The sequence below is a fragment of the Biomphalaria glabrata genome, chromosome 13 (genome assembly GCF_947242115.1).
Source record: "Biomphalaria glabrata chromosome 13, xgBioGlab47.1, whole genome shotgun sequence".
NCBI classification, from domain to species: Eukaryota; Metazoa; Mollusca; class Gastropoda; family Planorbidae; genus Biomphalaria; species Biomphalaria glabrata.
The window spans coordinates 3,575,434-3,589,727 of NC_074723.1; the positions used below are offsets into that span (position 1 = coordinate 3,575,434).

The 14,294-nt window shown below is 32.4% G+C and overlaps 1 protein-coding gene across 3 annotated transcripts; it reads right to left on the reverse strand.

Moving 5' to 3' along the window:
- Window positions 1–5,455: 5,455 nt before the first annotated feature.
- On the reverse strand, window positions 5,456–14,011 carry LOC106053542 (transmembrane protein 107-like). 3 transcript variants are annotated; one of them, XM_013209112.2, is made up of 5 exons: window positions 13,942–14,011; window positions 11,643–11,874; window positions 10,873–10,940; window positions 7,279–7,379; window positions 5,456–5,723 (listed from the first exon to the last, which is right to left on the reverse strand). In XM_013209112.2, exons 2-5 carry the CDS (start codon window positions 11,724–11,726, stop codon window positions 5,560–5,562), a joined length of 417 nt encoding a protein of 138 aa, XP_013064566.2. In that variant the 5' UTR covers window positions 11,727–11,874; window positions 13,942–14,011; the 3' UTR covers window positions 5,456–5,559. The 3 variants fall into 3 exon arrangements, with proteins under 3 accessions (XP_013064566.2, XP_013064568.2, XP_055865036.1); XM_013209114.2 differs by having other exon boundaries at window positions 13,960–14,009; XM_056009061.1 differs by lacking the exon at window positions 13,942–14,011 and adding an exon at window positions 13,881–13,913.
- Between the last annotated feature and the right edge of the window lie 283 nt (window positions 14,012–14,294).

Consider the following 14,294-nt stretch of genomic DNA (forward strand, 5'->3'; position numbering starts at 1 on the left):
TTAAAAATAGTAGTATTAGCAATAGATTCAATGCTTGATAGGATAGGAGGAACATTGTCAATTTTTGTGTAGCTTCAGTCTCTCTGCACATGAAGATCATATGATCTCAGTCTCTGTGCACCATAAAGATCACCCATTCTCAATGTCTCATTGTAACATCAAGATTACACCATCTTAGTCATTCTATACACAAAGATCACCCCATCTCAATCTCTTTGCACATGAAGATCACACCATTTTAATCTCTTAATGAACCATGATGATCACACATTGTAAGTCTTTCTACAATAAAGATCACACCATTTTAATATATGTGCTCATAAAGATCACACCATTTCAATCACTGTGCACTTGATCACACCATCTCAATCACTGTGCACAAGAAAACCACATTATTTCAATCTCTGTGCACCATCAATATTGCCTCATCTCAATCTCTGTGCACATGAAGATCACACCATCTCAATACCTGTGTACATGTAGATCAACCATCTTAAATATCTGTGCACCATTAACATTGCCCTTTCTCAATCTCTTTGCACATGAAGATCACACCATTTTAATCTCTCAATGAACTATGATGATCACACATTGTAAGTCTTTCTACAAAAAGATCAGACCATCTCAATCTCTGTGCACATGAGGACCACACCATCTCAATCTCTGCACCACCAATATGGCCCCTTCTCAATCTCTGTGCACATGAAGATCACACCATCTAAGTTTCTCTGTCCGTTCATCTAAAGGCAGCAAAGGGACAGACACAACTTTCAATTCTGGCATTACTGTCTACTATAAATAAAATCATAAAGATATTGACTTAGGGTGCAGTTATTGACAAGTTTTAAATCCAGAAAAGGAAACTTGTAATTTGGTATGAAGCTTAGTTATTTCTTGTACGCTTTTGAATATTAAGATTATTAACACATTTTAAAAAGGGTTTGTACCCTTAAATATTTGTTACAAAAGGTTGCATTTTTTCATTCATCATTGCAAATCGAAATAGGATAATGAAAAGGCATATCAGTATGAGCTATTTAAGGTCTAATAAAGAAAACATGTTCAGTCAGTGCTTTTATTTAAATTATCTCCATAATTGGTAAAATATCATAAAAATGTATTTTTATAGTAGAATCGCCTCTCATTTTACAGTTATCTAACAGTCAAGAAATGTGAGTGATTAGCTAACTGTTTAATGAAAAGAACAAACCAACGATATTTTTTAACTGGAATTTGTTAATAGGAAAGTTGATTGGAAGGAGGGGGGAGGGGTTGACATGCTTAGCTAACCTCACCGGATGACACCAGTCCTAGTGACGCCAGCCAGCTGGTTCACATTTGCAGAATACGTAGTAGTTACCCTGACGTGGTCACTTGTCAAACGAAACTTCCAATTGAATGAACCAATAAAAATTATTTCATGATTTCCATTCTCAACACAATTTCCATCTCTTGAAGAAAAACAATCTTGATAGCCATGAATGAGCATGAATTGAGGACCTTATTTTGACTACCTTTGAGTCGCTGTAAAATGACTACTCCCCAGATATGTAAGTATTACAACAATGATAGGCAGAAGTGTACTAAAAAGACACTGTACCTCCTTACACATATGCTCACAATTCATTCTTCAAGAACAATATCAAAACTGCAAGAAGTACCACTCTTTTCAGGATGATCAAGTCAGAAAAACTCTGGATCTTTTTGACATTGGTGGTAGTGAATGAAAAAAATATATGGTTTTTGAGGAGTGAATGAAAAAAATATATGGTTTTTGAGGTTATCAGCAAATTTCATAATCAGGTAGGTGTTCATTTAGTTCGCAGTCACATAGAAATTAATTTTTCTAATGTTAATGCCAAATTAGTTCATCTGATTGTTTTGTTCAGAATTTTAACTTTTAACAAAATTAGTAATAATAATAATCGTTATTATCCTTGAGGAAATTTGTTTTAAAATTGTGCAGTACAAATAACAATACAGTATAAAAGCAAACATTTTATACGATAGCACACAAAATATGCTTTCATACCCCAGTTCCCCTGTAACATTATATGTGGAATTCACATCAGCAAATAACAAATTGTTTAATGATTTGATTGCCAAAGGAACAAAAGAGTTTTTGTATCTATTTGTTTTTGTAATTGGTGTCTTATTTCTTCTTTGTGATGGTAGCATATAGAAATCCTGAACAAGCAGAAAAAAAAGTAAAGTTTCCCCTTTCAGACCTTGCAATCTATTGGGTAGATGGTCATCTGTTTCTATGGCCAATCTATTTTGAGCATGACACAGATAATTGTGAAATCAGTAGCTCTTTTAGTTTAATACATCTAGATCTAAGCCAGGCAGATGGATATTAAATCTCTAGCACAAAACACAGTGTGTAATAAGCCTATAATTATATTTTCATAATTTTAATTTAATTTAAAAAGTGTAATCCAAAGTTAATTTCACAGAACAAACAACTGATGACAACCAAGAGATGTACAGTGACTTTAGTGATATTGAAAGCAACTACACTATCTCATTGCAAGTCAATGATACCTTAGGTAAAATACATTAATGGTTATCTTTGAATCATTAAACAGGCAGTACATGAGATTTTCATACCTGAGAGAAAACCTATAAATAGCAAGCTTTTTGGTGAATCTGGTGTACAAAATAAAGGAAGTGTTGATAAACTAGGTGTTTTAAAAACTACCTGAATGATTGTGTGCACGTTTGAGCAGTGCAGGATCAAAGCTTTTTAAGCTCCTCTGTTTGTAACTTCCATTTAGTTGGCAGTTTTGAAGTTCAATTTAGTGTCTTTGACATTGTTTAGTTTATCGTGAAAGTCTCCAATAGATATGACTATTTTTAAGAATTTTCAAATTTTTTATGTGCTCAATTGTTTTGTTTTTGAAGCTCCTCCACGAATGAAGATTATTACGTCCTAGCCCAAATCTCCTGCAAGGCAGCAGGGAATGCCAGGGGGGTAGGGTTTGAATGCAGAACCATTGTGATGGCTGTCTAGAGCTCATGTCACATAATCAGGCATTATGGAATATTTAGAATATTATAGAAACATCTGATTTCTATGACAGATAAATCTCTGTAAAAGACTTGCTTCAAATTCTTTTTAAAAAATTGACTTGGCCAATATTTTCACACTTTGGCTCTAAGAGGCACTTTTTCTCATCCCATTTGCTATTTATTTTGTTTGAAACTATAATTTAGAAAACTTTTTCTAGCTAATTCAGTCTAATAAATGACTGTGATATTTCCCTTTTACCTGTTTGGCTACTGGGTGGCTAGTCATAATCTTTTTTGTTCCAGTGATGATTATACTAAATGCTAACCATGGTCTATCCGTGCACAAGATATTTTAGTTCATTCTAATGTCTTGATAGGTCATCATAGTCATAGATAAAACCAAGGTTTGTAATTGTTTTTCTCCTGATAACAATCCAACATCAGCCATGATACATTTTACTGTTGAAAGGATGGGAGAGATGTTGAAAGTTTGATAAATGGATTTTTGGTACAATTCAGGCCATGTTATGCTATTGATGTTGAAAGGGAGAGAACAAGTAACCTCATCACAGTTTTGTGTTTCTGTAGCTAAGATGGTGTTTGTTTCTATGACTAATGGTTTATTAAGGTGTTGCCAGTACACATTAGAGTTGTGCAAGCTCAATGAGGTCCTATAAATATTGAAGTTCAAGAAACTCTGTTAATTGGGATTCAAACTTGAGACATTCCTTTTCAGGTTCAGAAAGTGCTTTACCAAACTCAGCCACCACACTCAATTGCAATTTATAGTACTTACAGATACATTTTTTTTCCCAATTCCATACAGTGATAATTTTATTTTGAGATGAAAGTTAACATTATATATTATTTGTAAATATTATGTGTTCAAATTGGCTTTAACATGCTATTGTAGCACTATTTACTGTTGCTTAATTTGGTACAGATACAATTTTATTCCTATCATTATTATTTACAAATCAATTATTTTGTTGCTTTAAATAAAAATTTGATTATTGTGTGTTTTTTTTTTTAAATCATGAAGAATATACAGCATTTTTTTTTAACATAGTGATATGGTATTATTATATATATATTTTTTTTTTAATTTAATGATTTTTTATATGTCAAAGTAGGAGTAGATATGGCTATAAATAATTGACACTGTAATGGCTTTTATAGGAGTATCAGTTAAACAAAACTTAATTTAAATTGTATTGTTTTTATTTTTACCTCACAGGAAAGAAATATTTAAAAAACAGAGCTGGTACTTAATATTATTTTCTATTCATAATTAATAACATTATAATTTGGATCTACCCTATTTTATTACATTATATGTATGGGTCCTTCTTTCTTGAGACAATGGGGGCACCCATAGGATTGGCAGATGTTTAGAGTTAGGACAGAATGCTTTAGAACTAAACAAGTCAATTATGAAATGAGAGAATGTAGGCTTGGACATTTCAAACACATGCCTGACGGAAGAATACAGAGAAATAATCTAAGGGATCCAGACTCAATGCTAAAATACAATAATGTTTTCAAACTGGTCACAAGGTTTATAGCTAGCTATCCATGAAAAAGGCTGTGACCAAGATCAGATGGCATGTAGCCTGTACTAGACAGCTCAAAGGCTGAGGAGACATAATAGGATAAATAAAGCTACCAACTCAGCCATAAGATTGAAACGCTTATTTTATATAACTGCTTTACAAAATAGTGACGTTCTTAATTTAAAAAAAAAAAGGGGAGTTTGTTTTGAGAATGAAATTTTCATTCTATTAATATTAAAGCATTTGTTGCCATTCACTTGTATTGGTCCAGTTTAAAAAAAATAATTAAACAAACTTTAAATTATTAGCATTTATTGTTAATCAAAAATCCTCTGGAACAATATTATTTGATAGATAATGATGATGTTCATTTTGTTAAAAATCATTATGTTCTTCTTCATGTCTATTTAAACAACTTAAGTTGTTTTACTGTTACAAATAATTTTTTTTTTAAAGTGATAATCTAAAATAAGCATGAATATTAAAAGTATGTGTTTTAAATGTCTTTTTTAAAAATTCTATACTTCATACTTAGACGTCATCACTGCGATAGCCAAGAAATACTTAATAGTTGTCGTATCACTAGAGATTAGTTCCATGCTTAGATTAGAAGTGCCAACTTGTGGATTAGACAAAATTTTTCACAAACCCATTTTTTAATGCATTATAATTTGGTTCTTGTTATTTACATAGTATTATTGTCATTCAAATAAGGCCTTCTTAAATGTGTCTTTTATGCTTATTTTCAAAAAAGAAGATGATTACGTCCTACATCCTTAATGCATAAGTTTTATGTTTCAAATTTATCTTAAATTATTCTACAAAATAGCATTGGTTGAGTGCTGGTGTAATAAATGTAGTGGTATTTATAACAAATAAGTAAAACAGACTTTGTTTTAATCTTAAATTTATTTATTACAATAAATAGAAAATATGCCAGTTGATTAAAAAATAAAATATTCTGCTTTGATACACAGTATATACAATCTGCTGCTCAGTATCCTTTTCTGAAACAAAGTATTCCTATGATAGAAATGATCTCCATACATGCAGGGAATGCTGAACAGAAACCAAAAATGTACCAGTACCAATGACAGGGCCACTGGTCAAACAAAAAATAGGCTAATGCTATGGCCGCTCCACTGTGAGCTGCTGTTGCTGTAGTCAGTCAAGGAAAATTCACAAATATAGTAAATGACTTTTCTAGTTAGTCTAAAAAGGTTTTTGCAAAATAATAACACTATCAAAGAATCAGATAATCAATACTAATGTATATATAATATATAGGTGTATACTCGTATGTCAGTAGTAATAATAACACAAGCAATGATATTGTTGACACAGCAAATCGGATTAAATCTAGCTTTTCTTTCTGAAAGGGCGATGCCCAAGTGGTAAAATGCTTGGCTTCCGAACCTCTGTGAAGACTTGGATTTTAAATTTCGGGATATTTGGGGCCCTTCTGTTGTTCACCCAGCTCTAGTGGGTACATGACATTAGCTGGGGAAAAGTAAAGGCAGTTGCTTATTGTGCTGGTCACATGACACCCTCGTTAACTATGGGCCACAGAAACAGATGACCTTTACATCATCTGCCCTATAGATCACAAGGTCTGAAAGGGAAATTTCTTTCTTAAAGAATTACATGATGAAAAGTTGTGAAAAACACATTTACAATGTCATTCATTCATTGGGTGCTAAATTAAGAAAAACTGAGAAATTAGTAGTGAATGGGCATCTTTCTGATCTGAAATTAAAAGTTGAAATTTGTCCAATCAGGATTCTGTGAATCTTAGAAAGGCAGTTTTTGATAGATTAAAAGAGACAAGGCATTTCTTGTCCTTTATTTCATCTTAAGATATAACAATCATTCTAAGGCAGGGGTTCTCAACCTGTGGGTCATGACCACCAGAATGACCATTTGTCAGGGGTCGCCTAAGACCAGGGGAAAATTATGTTGTTGTTTTTTTTTGAAAATTTTTTTTGTTTCAAATGTGTTGCAACAAGCATAGTTGGACATTACTCAAATTGCATTATTACCAAACAAATTTTTAAACAATCGTCACGCTTCAATGGAAAAAAAAAAAGTGGAGGTGACAAATATAAACAAGGACATACTGCCAGAGGATACAGAGGGCAATTTTAGTCAATGGAAATAAATTCATTATGGAACAACTCATGAACACGGACTTCGAACAAAAGAAAGTTAATAAAAGAAAAGAGAATGATGATATTTTTTTTGCGGTATAGTAACTTATTGTAATTTGGAAAAGGTTTAATGGCGACATATCTGTGATGGTGGATAGAATAAAATTTAGCTTGTAAATATTAATATTGTTCTAGGTTTGTGGTTTTGAATACTTCTGACTAGTTCTAAACTAAGTGACATACAGAAATAGGCTTAGAGAATGGATCTGTAAACTTAAATGTTTTTTTTTACTAATGGGAGTGATCATCTCTAAGTCCAAAAATGTTGCATCAAGAGACATGGCTTCTATACTATCCAATAGTCAAGCTACAAGAACTATGTACAATGTGTACGCTACTAATCACTAGGTCATACTGACCTTTTATGCTTCCTACCCTGTGCTTCATTATTCTGTGTGACACATCACGGTCAATAGGTTCTTGTACCCATATCTATATTTAGAATACAAGTTGCTTATTTCCTAGATTGTAACAATACAGACATATCATCCTGTAGCAAAGGATACATAAGAGAGCTTGAAATGGCATGAACATAGTGACTCCACCCATGAAACCAATGAACTCAACAGCAAATAGTCCAAGAGTTATTGACAAGGCAACAATCATCCTGGAATAAAAACAATGAAAACCTCAATTATCATTTGCTAATACATATCATTATATAAATACACTTAAGAAACAGAAAAAAAATACTTGAGTAATTTCAAGAAAAGTACAGATTATCTATGTAGTTGTGTAATGGCTAATTAATTCACTATCTTATGGAAATAAAGGCTTTAAAAAAGCTTTGTGGCTGCTTAATTATTTGAAGAGATCCAATTTTGTTAGCACATATTGAGTTAATAGCAACTAATCTGCTAAATTATTAGCTTTCTTATGCCAAATAACCTGTGAACTTTCTTAACTCTTTCTCTCCTAATCGACGATACCATCATTGATTTTGACCTCATTAATTAAATTAATGTTTAAACTTTACTTTGAACTATATAAAAAGAGCATGCATTTCCCTTTAATTCTTTACCAAATACAACATTTTCTGATAACAAACAACAAAGCTATTGAAGCTTAATCATAACAGGGTATTGAAATAGTAATGAGCAAAATGAAGAATTCCTTCCAAAATGTGGAAAAATAATTACGGAGAGAAAGAGTTAAGGTATCTGTGCCTTTCATATATACAACTAAAAAGCCAACAGGCTGGTGACCCAAATGAAGACCACAAATAAGATGGATTGATGCTGACAGATCAACAACTTAAAGTTCAGGCACAGAGATGAAAAGCTCAAGAGAGATCTCAATGGAAGGATGTGCTGAAGCCAGGCCAGAGTCTTTTACGGGCTGTGGCGCACTTAGATAGATGGATGGATCTTTCTGAGAAATGTTCATTCTTGCTGTTAGTAAATTGTGAGGTTGCTTAGTAACAGTGGAGGCATGGTGGCTGAGTGGTAAAGCACTTGACTTTCAAATTGTGGGATCCTGGCTTTGAATCCTGGTGAAGACTAGGATTTTTTTTTGGGTGGGGGATCTTTAGGTTGTCAATGAGTCCACCCAGTTCTAATGGGTACCTGACATTAGTTGGAGAAAAATAAAGGCAGTTTGTTGTGCTGGTATCATACATTTACATATATGATTAATGGAAGCCTTCAACCCAAATAATTATCTTATCTTATCTTATATAATACAGACGTTACTTCAAAAAAGAAGATGATTACGTTCTACGCGTCATGCATTTAGTCATGCATATTAACCAATGACTTAAATTCTGCCAAGTCACTGGTTTTCCTGGCTAGCTCAGGCAACCCATTCCATGCTCTAATAGCACTAGGGAAGAAGGAGTATTTGTACAAATTTGTCCTAGCATATGGGACGAGGAATGTGCCTTTATCTTTGTGTCTTTCAGAGTATTTTATTAAATTTTGTTTTTGTATTTGAAGATTATGGTTCAGTGTTTTATGTATGATTGCTACTTTACTTTTGAGCCTTCTGTCCTGAAGGCTTTCTAAATTTAGTGATTTTACTAAACGTGTTACTCTAGTCAAATGTGAATATTCGTTTGTTATGAATCGCACTGCTCTATTTTGTTTCTGTTCTAGTTTCTTAATGTTTTCTTGAGTTGAGGGGTCCCAAACGGAGGATGCATATTCTATTATTGGCCTAACCAAGGTTAAATAACATTTTAGTTTTATGTTCTTATTTGATTTATAAAAATTTCTTTTAATAACTCCTAATGCTTTGTTTGATTTTTTTGTAGTTTCATCAATATGTGGATTCCATGACAGTTTTTCATTTATTATAACACCTAGGTATTTTGCGTTTTTAGTCTGTGTTACTGGTTTGCCATGAATAAGATAAGTGGCATTAATTTGTTTTAGTTTTTTTGTTACTCTTAACAACTGACATTTTTCTGGGTGGAAAGACATGCTCCAATTTGATTCCCATTTCTGTAATTCATCTAATTCTCTTTGCAAAATATCTGTGTCTTGTGTTGTTTTTATTGTTCTATATATTATGCAATCGTCTGCAAATAATCTGACTTTTGTTCCTGAAGTAATGCAATTTGGTAAATCATTTATGTAAATTAAAAATAGTAGTGGACCCAAGACTGTTCCTTGAGGTACACCTGAGTTTACTTTTATCGGTGTTGATTTAGAGCCATTTATTATTACAGTTTGTTCTCTCCCTATCAGAAAATCTTTAATCCACTGATGCAGTGGACCATTAATGCCAAAATATTTTAATTTTTTAAGCACACTATGGTGGTGAACTTTGTCAAAAGCCTTAGAAAAATCTAGTAAGATAGCATCTATTTGTTCACTATTATCTAAACCTTTTGAAAAATCATCAATTAGTCCTATTAGTTGTGTTTCACATGATCTATATTTCCTAAAGCCATGTTGGTATGGTGTGAGGACATTATGTTTGTCTAAGTGGTTTATGATGTTGCTACATATTATGTGTTCTAGGATTTTACATGTGATGCTGGTAAGTGATACTGGTCTGTAGTTTCCTGGTTCAGATTTTTCTCCTTTTTTAAATAGGGGGGTGACATTAGCTTCTTTCCAGTCCTTTGGTACTCTGCCCTGGTTAAGTGAAGCCTGAAAGAGTATTTTGAACACTGGGGCTAGGATGTCTTGTGTAGTGAAACTCATTTAGAATATGAAACTAAGTAAGATAAGATACCTAGTTACAATGCAAGCAGTATTATGCAGAAGTAATAGAGAGAAATGGGTAAAACTTCCCATCGAGGCCCCTTTTGAAGAATGTTAGGTAAGTGGCAGCGCAGCGCTGTCTATCGCTAAGGTCATCTGGTCACAAGGTTACTACCGGCATGGCGGTGTTGGTAGTATCATGTAATAGATCTAGATGGGACGTTTTACCAAAAATGTAGCTATGGCCTTTTCAATCTCACTTGGAAGGTTGAAGTCATGCAAGCAGTTACTTTTTAGACATAAAAACATAATAGAGGATTAAGATATAGCTTAAATATTTATTTTGCACTGACCAAATGTTGACTGTAATAATCAGATTTTAGACATGCAGATTAAACAAATTTAAGCTTGTGCATAAAAATGCCTAAAATCAAACTATGAGAGATGTGAGGACAGAGAAAAATAGAGGTGCATATCTTAGAAAGAAAGTGAAATGTACTGGTCACACCCTAAGAAAAGAGCCAACAACACAACAGACAAGCCTTCGATTGGAACCTCCAGGGCACAATACATAGAGAAAGTAAAAAAAAGAAAAATCGTGACACAGTGTTAATAGATGAAGTTGAGAGGTGATGATAGAGCTGGGTAGCAATAAAAGAGATAGCAAGAGATTGTAAAGAGAAGCAAGTTTCTGCCGAGACCCAATGTTCCATGTTGAACACAAAGACAGATGATTATTATGATTAAAAAATGCCTTAAAATAGAAAAAGAAGATATCACATTTTTCAGCTTGACTGATGAGTTACATCATCATGTAGTATTTATTGGTACTCAGAAATTCCAAATGTTTAAAAAAAAAAAAGAGCATAATATTAAAAATTCAGACATTTTTTTTTTGTTCATTCAAATATAAAGTTATATAGTAAGATAATAAAGAAAACAACAACTTACTCAATGTCTTTGTCATTGAAATCACTTGAAGTGTAATCTTCAGGCAGACACATTTTGACATTCTCATCCTTATAATAGAAATGGAAGAAAAATTATTATATTTTTCTGTAATGATTTCTTTCAAAAAAAGCAGAAAAAAAAAAAAAAAGTAAAACAAGTAAAATAATACTTTTTTTAAAAGCTCACTTATTTTGGCACCAATTATTACGAGTTAATTATATTTCTATACTACACTTTTTAACAGCAATTTTTTAAAAATATAACTCGAGCCCCTAATAATAAAAGGCCAATGTGTTTTGCCACTGAACTATTCTATATAATATATATAATAAAAATGTAAGGTTTTATTAGTCCATTATTAGAATAACATTTTTATTGAACCACCCAATTCTCTACATTAGTCTATTGTTTAATAATTTAGTACGTTTTCCATATAAAATAAAAATTAACTAATTATCAGTAAATGATAAAGTTGTTGGTAAAGAGGCACCCTAAAGATTCTGAAATAAAAAATCTTAGTCTTCACCAGGATTCAAACCCGGGACTTCTCAAATTAGATGTCAAGCGTAAACATAGATTACCATAAATTATCATAGTGTATTTCTCATTGAGCTTTGTAAGTCATTCATCCTAAGAACTGCTGAACATTAATAGAGCCTCCAGAAGTACAGAAACATTACTGAAAGCTTAAAATACAAAACAATAAAATTTAATGCCACAACAAATGGCATTTGTACTATTTCTACCATAATGGTGAACTATCAACTTACTCGTGTCCAAAAGACAACAATCACAAGCACCAAATGTGCAATCAATGTGAGAAACCGAGCTGGGACCAATCCAGTGCCTTGCATTTTATTCTGTTTCTTCAACTTTGCACCTATAAATCTAGATCTAGCTAGATCACTTTTAATGTGCCATTTTTTGTTTCTGATTTTTCTAAGTAGTCAGTCATTAAAAATCCATGTTATTGCTTTACAGTCATTATTTAAACTGTATTATCTGTGGAGTGAACAAATAGTGTCAGAATAAATGGTTAACAACAATTACAGAAATTTATAAATACAATTAAGATTTAAACTAATAAAAATTTTTAAACTATCTTAACTCAGAAATCCTAACTCAAAATCACTGTTTAACTGCTATATCTAGATATTTTTAAAGGAACCATTTAGTTTCTAGTCATCGATGGCTTCCCAATTGTGTGGTATGCCCTTTGGACTGTCGTCACAAACAATAGTCCTGAGTTTGTACCTTGCCTGCTTCCATCCCCTACCAAACTAAGGTATTTTTGAAATCACATGCAATAACCTCAATTAATGAAAAAATATATCCAAAACTTACTAAAACAAAAAAAACCTATATAGCTATACTAACAATGAGTTGTAATAGATATTTTGTTTTGAGCCACATATATACTTGTTCAGTTCAGACATGTGAAAAGAGAATCTAAATTAATCCCGGTGGACAATGGTTATGTCTGCACTGGATGTGGCAAACTATGTAGATCTTAGCTGGGGTTGTATAGCACTCCTCATTAATCTTCGGGCTGGAAGACAAGCCAGTCTTATATATTAAATATCATATATATGTTCATAAATAATTTTGTTTTTACTGGTTTTGGATTTATATCAACACATTCATACAGCAAAGAATGACATTTTGATCTGTTATATTGTTTGTTCGTTTTACTATACATCTTTTGGCTGATCTTTCAGAAATGAAGATAATTAAATCCTGCCCAAACCTCCCATGACACAGTGGGTTATAGTGGTGGGCAGGTTTTGAACCCAAGACCATCAGGATGGCAGTTCAGAGCACATACCACATGACCAGGTAGCCTAATCTTTGGACTGTTTCATAATTACTGGGCTAGTATGACCTGTAGATCTATGTGCATGAGTGCCATGATATCCCAATTATAATAATTATAGCTTTAATGTAGCGCTACTTTCATGCTTATAGCATGCTCAGAGCGCTATGGTCCAATCTTATTTGAGAACCATTCGGGGGGGGGGGGGGGGGGTATCTGGGAGAAGGTTTACGGTAAAAACAACTCTGCTCATTCGGGTGTAGAATGAGTCCCCTTCATAGGTAGCCAATGCAAGCCAAGCCAAGTTTAAGAATGCTTAGCCTTTTGACCACGCTTCCCACCATTATCAGTAGATAAGAATAGTATCAGAAAAAAAGTCAAGTCCAAGATGTAAAGATCTTCAAGATTATAAGTTGATTTATAAGTGCATTTAATCATAGTGCTCATTTATCTTCTTATAAATTACAGACATTACTTCAAAAGAGAAAATAATTATATATGTCCTACGTCAATCAAGTCATGCATGTTAATCAGCGAGTTAAGCTTTTCAGGCAACCCATTCCATTCTCTAATGGCACTAGGGAAGGAAGGGCACTTGTATGAATTAATCCTAGCATAACTGGCATAAGAAATGTGCCTCCAGAGTTCTAGATTTTTGTTTCTTTCTGAGTATTTTATTACACTATTAGGTTTTGTATTGATTAATTTGCATGACTAGATTCAAGACTGACACTTGAAATGTGTAGGACATAGATCTAGATCTATACAATTCAATTATCTTCTCTCTTGAAGTCTATACTCAACTATACTGTCTAGTAAGTCACTATAGACTTAGACTGAATATAGATTCTGAGACTACTGAGAGTGAGACATTGAAGTGTAAGAGTCCTGATCTAAGGCAGTGTATAGATCCAGTCTAATATTTTTAATGTAATAATAATTAAATGTAATTATAATATTGAATAATAATTTTATAATGAATGATAATGAATACAGATAGAATATCGATCTACGCATCTAGCTTTTCATTTTCTAATTTCTAGGCGTCCATAACAACAGAATAGAGAAAAGTCGGTATTTTTAGGTTGGAGCCGTGTCGTTTGACACTGGCCATAAAAACTACATATAAAACCTCATTCGAAATAAAAAAGAAAATAAGAATCTATAAATTAAAAATATTCCATTGAAACAGCACTATTAAAATTGAACGTTCCGAAACATTCTTGTGAATAGGAATAGATCTATTTTTTTTTTACCATTATTTCACATCGTACCTAATGGAATAATATGTCGCGACTTGTTTTTGACTGCTTTGATTTGTTAAAACATGTATCGGAAAATTTAACAAATGAATTTTAATTATAATGCTGTTAATTTATCCATCTAGTAATAGAACTTAGAGAGAAACCATTTCATACATCTTATCTTATCTTATATGATACAGACGTTACTTCTACATTGCCATCTATAATACTAGTTTAAAAAAAAAAGATTAGTAAAAATAGCCTAAATAAATATTGATTCTACATTTATCTTATCTTATAAATTAGAGATGTTACTTCAAAGGAGAATTACAGTAACAATAATTCACATTTCTTATTCCATATAT

Bases quoted from the DNA above. Each gene is read 5' to 3' on its own strand.
- LOC106053542 (XM_013209112.2), bottom strand. From the start codon at position 11,726: ATGCAAGGCACTGGATTGGTCCCAGCTCGGTTTCTCACATTGATTGCA. The intron at 10,941-11,642 runs GTAAGTTGATAG...TTCTATTATAAG, and splicing joins TTGTTGTCTTTTGGACACGA to GATGAGAATGTCAAAATGTG. The intron at 7,380-10,872 runs GTAAGTTGTTGT...TTTTTATTCCAG, and splicing joins TTCAATGACAAAGACATTGA to GATGATTGTTGCCTTGTCAA.